The sequence below is a fragment of the Scomber scombrus genome, chromosome 15 (genome assembly GCF_963691925.1).
Source record: "Scomber scombrus chromosome 15, fScoSco1.1, whole genome shotgun sequence".
Taxonomy (NCBI): Eukaryota; Metazoa; Chordata; class Actinopteri; order Scombriformes; family Scombridae; genus Scomber; species Scomber scombrus.
Genome location: NC_084984.1, coordinates 16,139,808 through 16,154,505, shown reverse-complemented (window position 1 = coordinate 16,154,505; position 14,698 = coordinate 16,139,808). Strand labels below are relative to the sequence as shown.

General features: G+C 36.0%; 1 protein-coding gene across 1 annotated transcript in view; it reads left to right on the top strand.

Annotated features, from left to right (window-relative positions):
• LOC133995215 (beta-adrenergic receptor kinase 2-like) overlaps positions 1 to 14,698 on the top strand; it is a 68,575-nt gene that overhangs the window by 27,444 nt on the left and 26,433 nt on the right. Inside the window, exon 2 of the mRNA XM_062434548.1 lies at positions 4,929 to 5,005. Within this exon, the coding sequence (XP_062290532.1) occupies positions 4,929 to 5,005 (77 nt within the window). The remainder of the gene's footprint in view (positions 1 to 4,928; positions 5,006 to 14,698) is intronic.

The window sequence follows — 14,698 nt, the reverse complement described above, 5'->3', positions numbered from 1 at the left end:
TGCTGTTTGTTTCAAATGGAGAGGAGAGCTGAGGCGCTTCATTACAAACAAGCTGAAATATGTAGAGAGAGAAGAGATGCTGTTTGTTTCTAACGGAGATGAGAGCTGAGACGCTTCATTACAAACAAGCTGAGATATGTAGAGAGAGAAGAGATGCTTCTTGTTAGTGTTTAAAATGTTGGGTTTTAATGCTTTAAGTAGCTCAAACCTTTGACCATCTAACTCCATTGTGTGTTGAGCTTGTGATAGAAATCTAAAATGTGCATATAACCTGAACGGCTCGAATACAAACTCTGCAAAAGTAAGACTGAATGCTCCTGAAAATGTCAAATGGTGTAACCACAAAAGAATGATACATATTACATATTTTATCACCTACAGTGTATTTAAGTGGACTTATACTAATAATGACTTCATTTAAAACATGTAAATGTTTCCTGATCTCCATGATTCCCCAGATGAAATGTAATATTTAGAACAATTGTATTCCATTACCTTTATTTAATATAAAAAGTTATAATGTAAGATCATGCCAAACTAGTTGATATGGGGTTTTATTGAGAATTTAGTGTTTTTAAGCAAGTTGAATTATTTGGTACAAAGTTTTTATGGTTACACCACTTAGACATTTTTGCCATAATCCTCTAATATATTCTCTCAAAATGGATTAAAAGCAGAAATTTGATGCTGGGTCCACAAAAAAAGAATGTGTGCAAGTTATTCATACGTTTATTTTCACATTTTAACCCTTTAAATTTGACTAAACCACATGGACACAAAATAACATCATTGACCCAGTCTGCTGTCTGCTTCCTCGAGTAAAAAAAAACCCCTCTTTATCTCCTTTTTTGTACGTGAAGATGAACAGATTGTGTTGGATGTAGGAAACTGAAACAGTGAATTAAGTTATTACAGACCTCAGGCTACACAGAGGAGATGCACCTGTGTTTTTTTTCAGGCCGCAGCCGTCTGAACATGTTACAGACGTCCTCTCATACTAACCTCACCAGACATTCACTCGTCTCTTACTAACCTCACCAGACATACACAAGCTTTATCGTAAACTTACACACACACACACACACACACACACACACACACAAAGAGACATACACCTGTTCTTCTTATGTGGCCAGAAACTACGCTGCTGTGCTGCTTTTACAGTAACTATCACCAACGGTCTGAAGTGAAGTGGTGACTTACGACAAATAGTCCCCGAGTCAGCTGGTAATGATTCAGTAGGGGCACACACACACACACACACACACACACACACAGAAAGTTCTCCCACTTTAAAAAGAGGAAGTGTTTACTTCCTAGGTTCATGTTCCTGTAGCTGCGGCGGCTGCAAACGCTGCATCCACCACTTCTTTCCAACTCTTCCAGAAAACGAGTCTCCAGTTTACAGTCAGCAGCACCCACAGCAGCACCCAGCTTTTAAAAATACACATACGGGAAGGTTTATGTTAAAGTTTTTTGGTAGCAAGTTGCTCCAAATGTAGCTGAGAATTAGAGGATTATAGTTTAAGTGTAGCTTGTAATGCCAGAAAAATAAAACCTGTAACCTATAATAACATTATGTTTTTGTCTCCAGAAAAAGAGGAAGAAGGTAAACGCAGCTTTTATTAGTGTCAGCTCTGTAAAGCAGCTCTTTGTTGCTGTTTAAAACTACATTTACTGTTCATACACTTGACTTCTCAATCTATTATGAACACCTAGTTCAACGTAAAGCTGCCCTGTCAAATAATCCTTTCCCTCATCAAGGTTATAATGGTCAGTTTTTTTAGTTTTTTTTTTAGATGTGTGTTTTTTAAAATCGAGGCTGCAGTTTGCTGAGCTCGACGTTTTAATCTACATGAAAGCAGGATTTATGGGAACGCTTTAGCTTCAACTTAGTGCCTCTAATAAACCTGAACATGTGTCTGTTTATTTATTGGTTTATTTAAACAGGGACAGTTCACATTAATAAGAATTTGCTGTTAATGCACCATAGTTGTAGTTTTTGGACGGATGTTACAAAATCACGCTTAAAATATGGATGTATGTGTGATTACGTGCAGTTTCCTTCCTGTATTTAATAAAAATCATGCAGAAATGTACATATTGAATGAGCTATTTGTAGAAAAAGTCACTTATCCTACATTGTTAGAGGGTTTTAACTACCAAAATGCTTCTTTTCTAATTGATACCTGTCACATTTTTTTATTAATTACATTACAAAAAAACAACATAGGCATCAATTATATTTCTACATAAATCAGATAGAGTAATACAAACTTCAAGATAATCATTATTGCACACTAATGAAGCTTATTACAATGACACATACAGTTTATAAGTTATTATTATGACTTATATGATGCATTAAAGTGTATAAAGGACAATTCGCTCATTATATTTACCTGTATAAAGAAAGAAACATCTGTCACATCTGTAAATGCTCAGTAATGCACAGTGAGCGACTGTGAATGAGATCATAATGATACAGCTTTATTGATTGTTTATCTACTCATTTTTACATTTGAGAGCTGTAAAGACACCTAACAAACAGTTTAGTCAGACTTTGTGACCCACAGTATATGAAAATAGGAATATAATGCACTTTTTAAAACATTTTTGTGCAGCTAATACACATTTTTATATATGCTAAATTCTTTATATTCTATAAAATGTTCTCCTGGATTATAAAAATAGTGATTGTGAATGTCTTTTAAATCTAACTGAAGGATTAATCAAACAGAGACTAATTATAAGTCAGTATATGAACAGTATGTAAAGGGTTAAGAAGCTGGTACCAGCACAGTTTTTTCAAAATTTGCTTAAAATATGATTACATTAATTGTTGCAGCTCTAATAGGTGCTTAAATATCTCCATTTACTTCTATAGAGTCTATCACTTCAATAATATCTATAAAATTACTCCCCAAAAATTGTGATAATTACCATCAGACTTCTTCATGACAGTGCTGCTGTATTTAAAATGTAAAAGGAGGCTCTGGTGCTCCTTCTGTTCATTTTCAGTGTACATGTGTGTAGGTGTAGTACAGGTGAAGCCGGGCCACTTCCCTCTTGTGTATACGGGATGCTGGTTGTAGTGGTAATGTCCCTGAGGAGGAGGAGGAGGAGGGGGGGTGCTAATTGATTCATCCTCCCCTCTCTTTCTCATTAACACCCGTTCCCAGGGTAGCTTGTAACTCTCCAGGCTCCTCCGCAGCCTCCCGTGTGTCCTTCTTCCCTCCCTGCCAGTTTGACTCTGTTGGGAGGAGGTGGGGGGGGGGTGGACAGGTGGCAGGGAGAGTCCCAAACCGAGGCCGGGATCACACACGGGAGGTGGAGCAGTGGTTAAGACTTAGCCATAGTCAGGGTTGTAAAAATTGCACCATAATCTGTTTTTACCCTTAATTTTAATTTATTTTTTAATGATGATGATCTGAAACATTCGTGAAGTCATCTCTGTTTCCACCTCTTTTATCAACTCCATCACTATAATCAAGCTTTTAAAAGAAACTTAAGACACTCATTTCGTAGCTAAATCAGCTAAACTACGAGGTCATGCACCTGAAACTAAAGACAAGACTATATGATATCTCATTAATATGCACACTGACACCAACCCTTACATACTGTTCATATTCTCCCCTCACTGTTTGTTCCCCTCATAAAAAGTGTCTCTATACCAAATGTTGAAGCACAGATGTGTTTAGAAAGCATCAAAAGTCGATCTGACTGATCAATAAATGTGATTAAACCTTGATTCATGTTTCAGAGAGCAGAGAAAGTGTGTTTTTTAGTTTTTACACCACTAAACAGCTCCTATCACACAATATCATGTCCTATTTTACCTAAGACATGAAAATATAACATAGCAATAATGATTTAAATGTATTTTATATGTAAAGTGAAAATGAGCAGAACTTTATGGAACTGTGGGGTTTATTGTATAACCATTAGAGCCATCAGTCTTCACTGCTATATCATAAAAAGAAATCCTCCTAACTACTATCTTATTAAAACTATTAATTATTCATTTCACTAAAACACATGTCAATAGATATGGAGATAATCTGACCCAGAACAGCCTCAATGGACAAACATTTGTAGCATCTATACAAAAGTAGAACACTTGAAAATATTTTCATGTTTGTGCGTTTTGGGCCACTTTAGGAAAAGTCATCAAATTTCAGAACAGCTGTCTAATCTAACCCAAACAGTATATAAGGGGTTAAAGTGATTTATGGGTCAGCATCAGTGTAATCTGTCAAAATGTTGGCCAACATTCAGATTTTTCCGTTATTGTTCGTAAAACATTGGGATAACGTGAAGGACAGGACGAACGCATCTGAGAACCAGTTATCGGCTGTGTCCAAAATCACTCCCTCATTCCCTACTGCCTAAGCACTACATAGGGAGTCCAATATAGTGCATAGTGGACTATATAGGGAGCTTATCAGCAGGAAGAAGAAAGCACTCTCGGACACCACTCAGGTGCCGTTAATTATGTCAACGCAATGCATGATGGTAAATATTGCTTGGTTAGTGACCATCGGTTGTACAATACTTTTCACAATGCATTGTGGGATACTTTGAGTCTACACTATATAGGGTATAATAATTCCCACTACACATTCGGACAGCATTACAATATAGCATAGTCACTATGTAGGGAGTGATTTCGGACACATCCATTGTTGCATGTGTCTGTAAATGATCGTGTATAATAACGTATATTTATCCACATCTCCTACTTTGATATTTTATTGTGTTTTATCTTTTATAGGTGACGTTTTAAGATAAACCAACAGTGGGTTTTTACCTCACCTACATGCGTTTTATTTTTAATTTGACCATTTTTCTCCTCCTTTTATTTTACAAATGTCCAAATAAACCAATTAACCCACATCTCTCCATCTTCTTCTTCTTCTCCACAGTATTCGCAGTGTGATGCAGAAGTACCTCGAGGAAAGAGACGAACTGACATTTGACAAAATCTTCAACCAGAAGATCGGTGAGTTTCACTTTGTTTGATTAAAAGTTACACATAAACGCTGCAGACGCTCACAGATGCTCGTTTTTTTCCTTGTCTGTCTCATACTGCGAATGTTCAGTGTTTGACCTCTTCAGGAGGTGAAGTTGAGTCAGATCGTCTTATTTTGCTTTTACAAACGTACCAACCACAGTTTGCCTTAATCAGCTGATGTTTTAGTTCACTTTTCGGACTGTAGATGTTGTTGTTGAAGCTGTGATGTGACTGATACTGGCTTTCTGAAGCTCTATACTGATATCTGTACTGTCTATACTGGTATCTGTACTAGCTATACTGGTATCTATACTATCTATACTGGTGTCTATACTATCTATACTGGTATCTATACTATCTATACTGGTATCTATATTATCTATACTAGTGTCTATACTATCTATCCTGGTATCTATACTATCTATACTGGTATCTATACTAGTGTCTATACTATCTATACTGGTGTCTATACTATATACTGGTGTCTATACTATCTATACTAGTATATACTATCTATACTGGTATCTATATTATCTATAGTAGTGTCTATACTATCTATACTGGTATCTATACTATCTATACTGGTGTCTACTATCTATACTGGTGTCTATACTATCTATACTGGTATATACTATCTATACTGGTATCTATATTATCTATACTAGTGTCTATACTATCTATCCTGGTATCTATACTATCTATACTGGTATCTATACTGTCTATACTAGTGTTTATACTATCTATACTGGTGTCTATACTATATACTGGTGTCTATACTATCTATACTAGTATATACTATCTATACTGGTATCTATACTATCTATACTGGTGTCTATACTATCTATACTGGTGTCTATACTGGTGTCTATACTATCTATACTGGTGTCTATACTATCTATACTGGTATCTATACTATCTATACTGGTGTCTATACTATCTATACTGGTGTCTATACTATCCATACTGGAAAGTTTGAGTCATAGTCTTTTCTATAAACACATATTTGACTGAGTTTTTCTTTTAAAGCATTGTGATGAAGGTATTTTACAGTTGAAACTCTGTCTGACACATGATGTCAGGAGTCAGTTTCTAAATGACTTCAAACATTTTCTCTGACCTGGAACTTCTTGTTTCTTATCAGCTGACACATATACTTCATATATCCGTTGATAAGTCGACCAATGGGATGGTTTTATTGTTCCAGCTCCAGTTTAAAGCTCTGAGTTGATTTGTGTTGTTGGAGTTGCGGTTGCTGACATGTTGGATGTTGGTTGTTTTTTAAATGAATGGGTGTAATTATGTTCATATATCACAGAGATGTTATTAGGAGTGGAACAAGAGTAATGTCTGTACACTTCCTCCAAAGCCAAAGTTCAAATATTAATCCAAATAGATAAGTTTTATCTTTGTCAAGTCCTTCAAAAGTCTAAAATCCAATAATCTGAATTTTAGGCCTTTTTAAAATGTCTAAAGTAGGAAATTGACAGGCCTTAAAAATTGGGTGGATGAAGAAGTTAATGTGTTAAAAATGTCTTTTTTCGCTGTAATAAAAATAACAGAATGAAGCAGTCTCAGAATTAAAGTTACTTTCATCTGAAATGTTGAATAAGTAGGTACGAGATCTGGCTCCAGAACAGTGCATTTAGTGCTTAGTCGAAAATGACGAATCTAAAGTCCACTGCTGAAACTTTGGGCACAAACATGAAGCCACTGTTAAACGCAATCAATCAATCAAAGTTTATTTATACAGCAGCTTTCATTCAGGTTAATATAGTTCAAAGTGCTTCACAGCTGATTGACAAGTTGATAATAAGACAGAACAAGTAACGACAAAAAGAAAAGGGATAAAAACAAATTACAAAGAAAATTACAAAAATTACAAAGAAAAATTTGAGACTGATACACAGGAGACAAAATAAGATAATAAAAAAAGAAAACATATTTAGGATTTATAATAAAAATCTAAACTTAAATAAAGTTTAATTAAAAAAACGAGAGAATAAGAGGAAAAGCTATTAAAAGTTCAAGTTTAATAAAAGCTTGGTAAAAAAAAACATTAAAGACAAAAGAAACATCGGAAGCGTCAACAAAGTCCGACTGATTCAACACGAACTACGTAAAAACTCCTACAGACATCGTCTGGATCTCAGTACGGAAGTAAGATTCATAAAATTGTAAAAAAGAAAGAAAAAAATGTATCTTGTAATAACCTGCAGAAACCCTGTCAGTGTAAATGTTTAATGATGGTTAATGTTGACGCATTTTATTATCATATTTTTATGACTGTGACTCTACTCGTGCTACTGTTACACTCAGTTTTAACATTGAATATGTATTTTTTTCCTCTCAGAGACAAAGTGTTTGCGGTTAGATAAGCTCTCTCCCTTTACTCTTGACTTTATACTGGAGTAATATACCCAGTAATCTTTTTATAGCTGCTTCCACTTCAGCTCTAGGTCAATAAAATATGAATATTCCCTAAAACAATCTGAGCCAACAAACCCTTTTTTCATGTCGGATGTTTTTCTCTCCTTGTGTAAAAACACTCATGCTTCAGCTTCTCACTTTTGCCAGTTTTAATGACAAACACTGCCAATCGGATTATATCAGATAGCCGTTTGTCAAAAGGCCAAAAATGGAGGAATTCCAGGCCAAAGGTTGTTTGTGAAGCTCTGTGTGAGAAAACAGAAAAGTCAGTGTGAGCAAGCTTTTGTATGTCAACAAAAAAGAAGCAGAGAGACGAGTCGTTTCTAGTCAGATGTATCGAGCTGAGTCATGTTCAGTTCAGCTGCTGGAATCTCCCAGTTTAACTTTTATTTATACTGAGAGTCACATCTCTGAATCGCAGCCATTTTTAAAAAAAGAAATGAGAGATCTGGAAAAGGCCGTAAATTACAACTGTCTCTACCTTTTGAGTTTTAGGTATTTTCTTTTACTTTATTAGAACTTGAATCCGAATGGAGAGAAAAACAAACACCTTTCATTGTGTTAAACAGCTTTTATTCAACTTTTATTTATTCAGCTGATCAGTTTCAACCTTAAATGTCTTCATTGGGCTTCAAAGAGTGAACAAACACCAATGACACATTTATTAAACTTGGTGGTGGACGTCTACCAATCCTGATCAATGACTGAATGAACTATAGCTGTGTGTGAAATGGGGCTGGGTATCGTTTAAGGGTGGGAATCACCAGAGGCTCCTCGATACCATATTATCATGATACTTGTGTCACGATACGATATTGTATTATTATGTTCCCAAAGGAAAACTTCCTCCTGCTGACTCTCCAATATGCTGTCCTCACTAGAAAACAAACTAGAGCCATCTAGTGGACTGAAACAGCAATTGATTTAATTATTCTAGTACCAAAAACTTAAATTTTCATTTGTAATTCATATAATAAAAGCTCGATACTTAGTGTGTAAAAATGCCGATATAAGTACCAATTAGGGATGTCCCGATCCGATATTTGGATCGGATCGGCCGCCGATATTAGCAGAAAATGCATATCAATATCGGATCGGCCTGCACGGGAAAATCCCGATCCGGACTCCCGATCCAGTTTGTTTTCAAAACTCCGGTCCGTGTTTTCCAGCGCACCGATGTAGGTAATCCATTCCAGTTTTTTCAGCTTTTCCCCCCAAATCCGGTCCGCGTTTTTCAGCACACCTAGCGACCTGTCCAGCATCCCACTATTTATTTTCTACTCAGCTTTTTTGTGTGTTTTGCTTTTTTAATACAGTTTACAATATTGTTTGCACTGATGGCTTTTTAAGCCTTGGTTTACACTCTTGTTGTTCAAGAGCAGAGCACTGATGCCAATTCAGTTTGTGTGGTTAATTGACTATTTATTATTTTGTCTATTTTGTGTTTATTTAACCCTGTTAAGAATAAACAGGTCAGCTTCTCATTACCAACCATTGTGGATTATTCAAACTAACCTAATTAAGTTGGCTAGTTGTTCTTAAGAGTAAAACCCTTTTCAACATGAGTATAACAACAAAATAAGTAAATATCTTTAATCTTTAATACATGCTTGGATCGGCCAGTATCGGTATCGGCCTATGCTAAAAGCTACAATATCGGTATCGGATCGGAAGTGCAAAAAGCTGGATCGGGACATCCCTAGTACCAATCCAAGTTCCTTTAAAGTTATACTGATACCAACTTCAGTACTTCATTAGATACCCATCATTCTTTTATCCGGTGTAACTGACGTGTAGTGTAGACACACTTTAGAGCGTTTAGGTGGCATCTTGGCTGCTGAACTGTTAAGCGCGTTAAACTCAAATTCACCAGGACTTCACCACCACAGACGGGTTGTAGCTGCTGTGGCAGTGGGCCAATCACATTTTTCTTGCTTTGGGTGCAAAAAGGATCGATTGCAGGTATCAATTGACGGGAGACGTTTCGATACTACTTGGTATAGATTTATTTCGGTCAATACTTTAAAAAGTATTGAGTACCGATACCAGGCGCATGTCTTAAATCACTCCCTTATTCACTCATTAACTGCTCCCTTGATAATAAACACTAAATAACTCACCGTCGTCATTTTCTGTTGTCAAGTCGCGTGACAGTAGTTTTCACATCTTTAAAATGTGGAGCATTGCAATGTTTGATTGTTATTAGCAGAAAGTCATGAATATGCCATGGACTTTACTTTGTTTTTGTCCCATTGTGGAATATTTGAGGGTAAAATATAGTGGAGATATTTACACACTTTGCATTTAGACTATCATATGAAATGGTGGAGGGTAAATATAGAGCAGAAAGTGGTGAAAAAAATGATCAATCAAACGCATATTTCTAAACAGTATTCAATTTCATGAATTCTAATGTATCTGTACAATTGAGGCCTGTATATGTGGCCCTCTCTATCTCATGCTGTTTGAAAATTACTAATATTTAATTGTAGTGTATTGTAATTGGATCAGTTTAAATGCCTAAAAAAAGAAACATTACTTGTTTTTGCAATGATATTCCACATTTCATAAAAGGTGTGTTATCAAACTCCTCATTTCACCTCACTTCATTTGTTAAGGTCAAAACTGGTCATTGTTGTTAAATTTACATTTAAAGCCATGTTTTAATGAAGGCTATTTAACCCAATCCAAAGTCTTTTCTGCTCCTGCTCCACACACGAGAGGATCTTTACAGTTTTAGTTATTTTTTTACTTTGTTAGAAATGTTTTAAACTTGAATTTTCTATGAGAAAATGCTGCAAAAGTTGACTGTAGTGTGGTTTCATTAATGTCATTCTTCACCTTTATCTAACACATCGACTCTTGTGGTAAGAGGTGAGATGTTTACTCTGTTGTTATCGGATCTTTCCGTTACTGCTTCTCCGTCCTGCAGTCCACATCCACAGTGAAAAAGCCAAAAATCACAAACTCACTTCCTCTTTCTCCAACATGTTTACACCAAATGACGTAAAATCAAACACTTAGAAATTCATATTTTTTACAATGCTTCTCAGCTTCAGAACGCACATATTTTCTTAATTTAAAGCTCTGAATGTTGAAAATCAGGATATCAGAGATCGGTATCGAGAGTTCCTACACATCTTTAAAGGTAGGGTTGGTAATCCTGTTCAGAAGCACTTTTTGTTATACTGGGTGAAAAGGTCCTTCTATTATCAGAGGTATCAATACATTATGTCTTTAGAAAACGGAACGGAAAAAATCAGACCCCTGTGGCAGCCACAGGCCTGATAAAACTCCGACCAATCCATGCTCTTCGCACCGAAAAGCAAAAACCAATCAGGTGCCTTCATGTCTAGTTCTGCATCCGCCCCCTCTCTCCCTGCCTACTTCGCGCGTGCAGTCTTCACCTGTTGCTGTTGCCGGTTTGTGGGGGCGTGGCTTGGACGGACTCACTGACGGGAGGGGGAGCAGCGGGGTGGAACTTAGAGGAGGCAGGAGGAGGTGCTATTTTCAAATCTTGCTAGCTTTCCAACATTACCAACCCTACCCTTAAAGCTTCATTATGTTGGATTTTCAGAATAAAGGTCATACAATGTCTTAAATTGGATTTTTAGCATTAAAGGTCTTAAAAAGTCTATGGGTTTTTCTGAATTAAAGTCATGAAATGTCTGAAAGTCTTATATTGGATTTTCAGAATTAAAGTTATGAAATGTCTTAAAAAGTTAAGTTTTTAAAGTATGGTAGATGTTAAATGTTGAGGTGATGCCTGGTTTTACTCTGTGTGCGAGAACAATTCCAAGTAATTTATAATAAAAAAATTCCTATTAAAATACTTACATTAAAGTGGGACACAGATAATCACATTTTAATATCAAATTTATTTTCTATCATAAAGCTTAGCCTGAATCTGCTCAGTCTCAGAAAGCACATTTACTTAATTTAAAGCTCTGAATGTTGCAAATCAGCACATCAGAAGATCAGCATCAAGTTTTCCTGCAGATCCTTAAAAAGTCTTATATTGGATTTTCAGAATAAAGGTCATAAAACGTCTCGCTTTTAGGTACAGTTGGTTTTAAATTTCCAGCTGATGCCTAGTTGAGAAATATATCTGACTATGTGAGTTAGTGTTCTCCAAATTAACAATTCCTAGCAAATTGTAATAAAAAAAAAAATCTAAATTTCAAATTGCATAAAAAAAAATCCTGTAACAGTGGGACACAGTTTATCGTATTTGCCATTAATTGAATTATTTAATATGATTTTTACACATTTTTATAAGGAAATACAACAAGATCCCTGTTTATATGTATATTTATTTATATTTAAACTTATGAAATTCGCCTGAATGTGCATTTATTTTACTGTGGAAAGGGTTTTACATTTCTTCTGTCATGGTCGATTATGATTATGATAATTTCCTTTACATGTGTGTTTGAGTTGCACACTACAAGCTCTTTAAAGACCTTATAATAGATTTCACACAGTGTGCAGCAGCCCTGACTTTGCTCCCTGTAAGAATAGTATGCAGTCGTCTGTAGACGCGTATCTTCCGTCACTTTTGTGTCTGCTGTGGTCTCGAGGCGGCTTTGTTTGTGTTTTCAGTGTCTGCGTTTTCCGACGCGGTGGCTCGACACCCGCTCAGCGTGACGCTTCCTTCTTCGTCCTGCCCCTCCAGTGGGCTCGCAGCGCCTCTGTGCCGGCTCCTCTGAGTGTTTCCACTCTGAGCAGGCAGGCAGCGTGCCAGCTAGTTGTGGCGTACCAGGGGGACCGCAGCCGCCCTGCAGGCTTCTCAGAGGTTTACTTACTGTTCACGGTCTCAGCTCCCCCCCACCCCACCCCATGAGAGTAGGCTGCGTTAATTCTCCATTCCTCCTTCACTTCTTCTGTCAGACTCACTGCTCTCTGTTATTTCTCTCTGTTTTATATGTTCAGTATCATCGCCTCATGCTAAAACTACTCTGGTGTGTGTGTGTGTGTGTGTGTGTGTGTGTAAAAATGCTCATTAGACACCAGTATGAAATGAAACACATCCAGCCATTTTTCACAACACTCCTCCTCAGGTGAAATTCTTCCTTTCTGATCATTAACCACGACGCTGCTAAATCAGATTATGACAAAACAACAGGAGAGGCTCTGTGCACTTTATTTTGAAAAATTACACAGACTAACTCAAAAGTATTTTGTATAGTTGATTAATCGTTATATATCTGTGGAATCTTTTTGACTGTTAAGATGGATTTTGGGGCATTTTTTCATTATTCTCAGACATTTTGTAGAAAAAACTACATAAATTAAAAACAAATATAGTAGTAGCAATAGTAGTATTAGTAGTAGTAGTAGTAGTAATAAACCTTAATTTAAACTTGAGAGATCATTGAGGGCGGCCCTCATTTACACTGATATCGAGACAGTAACAGGAGACAGAAAAAACCCCCAACAATAGCAAAAATATAAAAATAAAATCAAAGAGAAAAAGATTACATTTTTAAAATAATAATAATAATAATAAATGGATAAAATACAATTATACAAAGCAATTACAAGTAGATGGTTAGAGTATTTAAGATACATAAAAATAATATAAAACTGAAGCATAAATATTATTCTATACATTCATTTTATAATGGATTTAGTTATGTGCATCCACCTCGGTACTTTAGGATCTATATAACCATGCATTTATATGATAAAATATGTATATATGTGTATATTTTCAGTGTATTATTATATGTGTATTATCTATATATTATTATAAATATGTTGTGTATGTTATTTATGCAGGTATCTATTTAAAAGACTAATTTAAGACACTTTTTTGGGGTTTTCACTGTTTCTAAAGGAAATGAAATCAAGCACATATAAGATTATTTACTTTATTTATTCACATGTATATTTGATTGCATATATTTAAAAATGAGTGAAATATCTAAATTAAACTTAACATTTTAGACTAGGGCTAATCGAATCATCCGATAATTATTTCTTTAATAATTTAATGCATGAAATGTTAAAAATGCCACATCACAGTGCTTTTATAGCCCTCTTTGATGCCCTCTATTTGCTTGTTTCGTGCACCCGACCGTCCTGAAGCTTGAAATCTGTGATGGATGATGTTTTTTTTCACCGAGGCCTCACCGTCACCTGGCCCCCCTCATCTATCTCCCTGCTCATCAGACGATCCGTCTCCATTTGAGCCCGATCCTCGTCCCCCTGCTCATTACCGCAGCTTTCAGGTCTCATTAGAGAGTCTTCCTAAAAAAAACCTAAAAAACACTTGTTACCAGGCCGGTCGATGTGCCGCTGCCTCTGGGACATTTACATTCCTGGCTAATCAACAGGCATTCGTCTCCCCCGGCTTAATCCCTGTGATATAATAGTTAATGTGGGCTTCTCTGCCACGCACTGTTGCACTCATAAAGCTAAGAAGTCCTCATGCTCTTTCTTTTTTTTTTTTTTACCGCTCGCCAATGATCTCCCGTCTTCGTCATTTGATGTAGAAGCCTCAGTAATGGTTTGAGAGTCGAGGTTAACTCAACATCGGTCTGATGATTGAAAAAGAAAAGAAAAAAAAAGCCAATTTCAGGGTTGTTATTTCGGTGAATTGACGTTAAACAGTCTTCATAGCTGCGTCACTCACATCCGCACTTAAACCCAAATCAGGTGTACGAGCCAAATCTCTGACCTGAAGTCATATGAGCATATTTTTTTGTATATTCTTTTTACCTTTTAGATTTGTTCTGCTTTCTAACTACCTTATTGTGTTGCTCAAGCTTTATCCTTTCAAGTGAAGTCCCTTGACATGAAACAGCTTCTTAATTTTAAAGATTTAGACAGGTGCTTATTGATTTTTGTTCTCTACAGATCTATTTTACCGATCTCAACCTTATCACTGATCCATTTTGATCAATACTCTGCTTATAATTATGAAAAATGCTGCGTTGTCCGTGTCAAAAAATAAGCAGTGGACATGGAGCTGCATATAAAGACTTCAATAGGAGGTATCTTTATGAAAAAAAGAAATCTTTCCAAAACCAAAACCAAAAAGCAAAGGTTTAAAAAATGAAACTGTGTGTTTTTCTGCTTTAATGTAAGCTACGAACGTTAAAATATCTCTACAGAAGTAACTACAATGATATTTTCCAAAAATGGTAATGTCAAAATTATAGTGCTAGGTATCGGTACTCTATATCTTTTAAGGTAATAAATCTATTCCAAGTAGTATAGTAACGATACCTGCAATCGATCCTTTTTGCA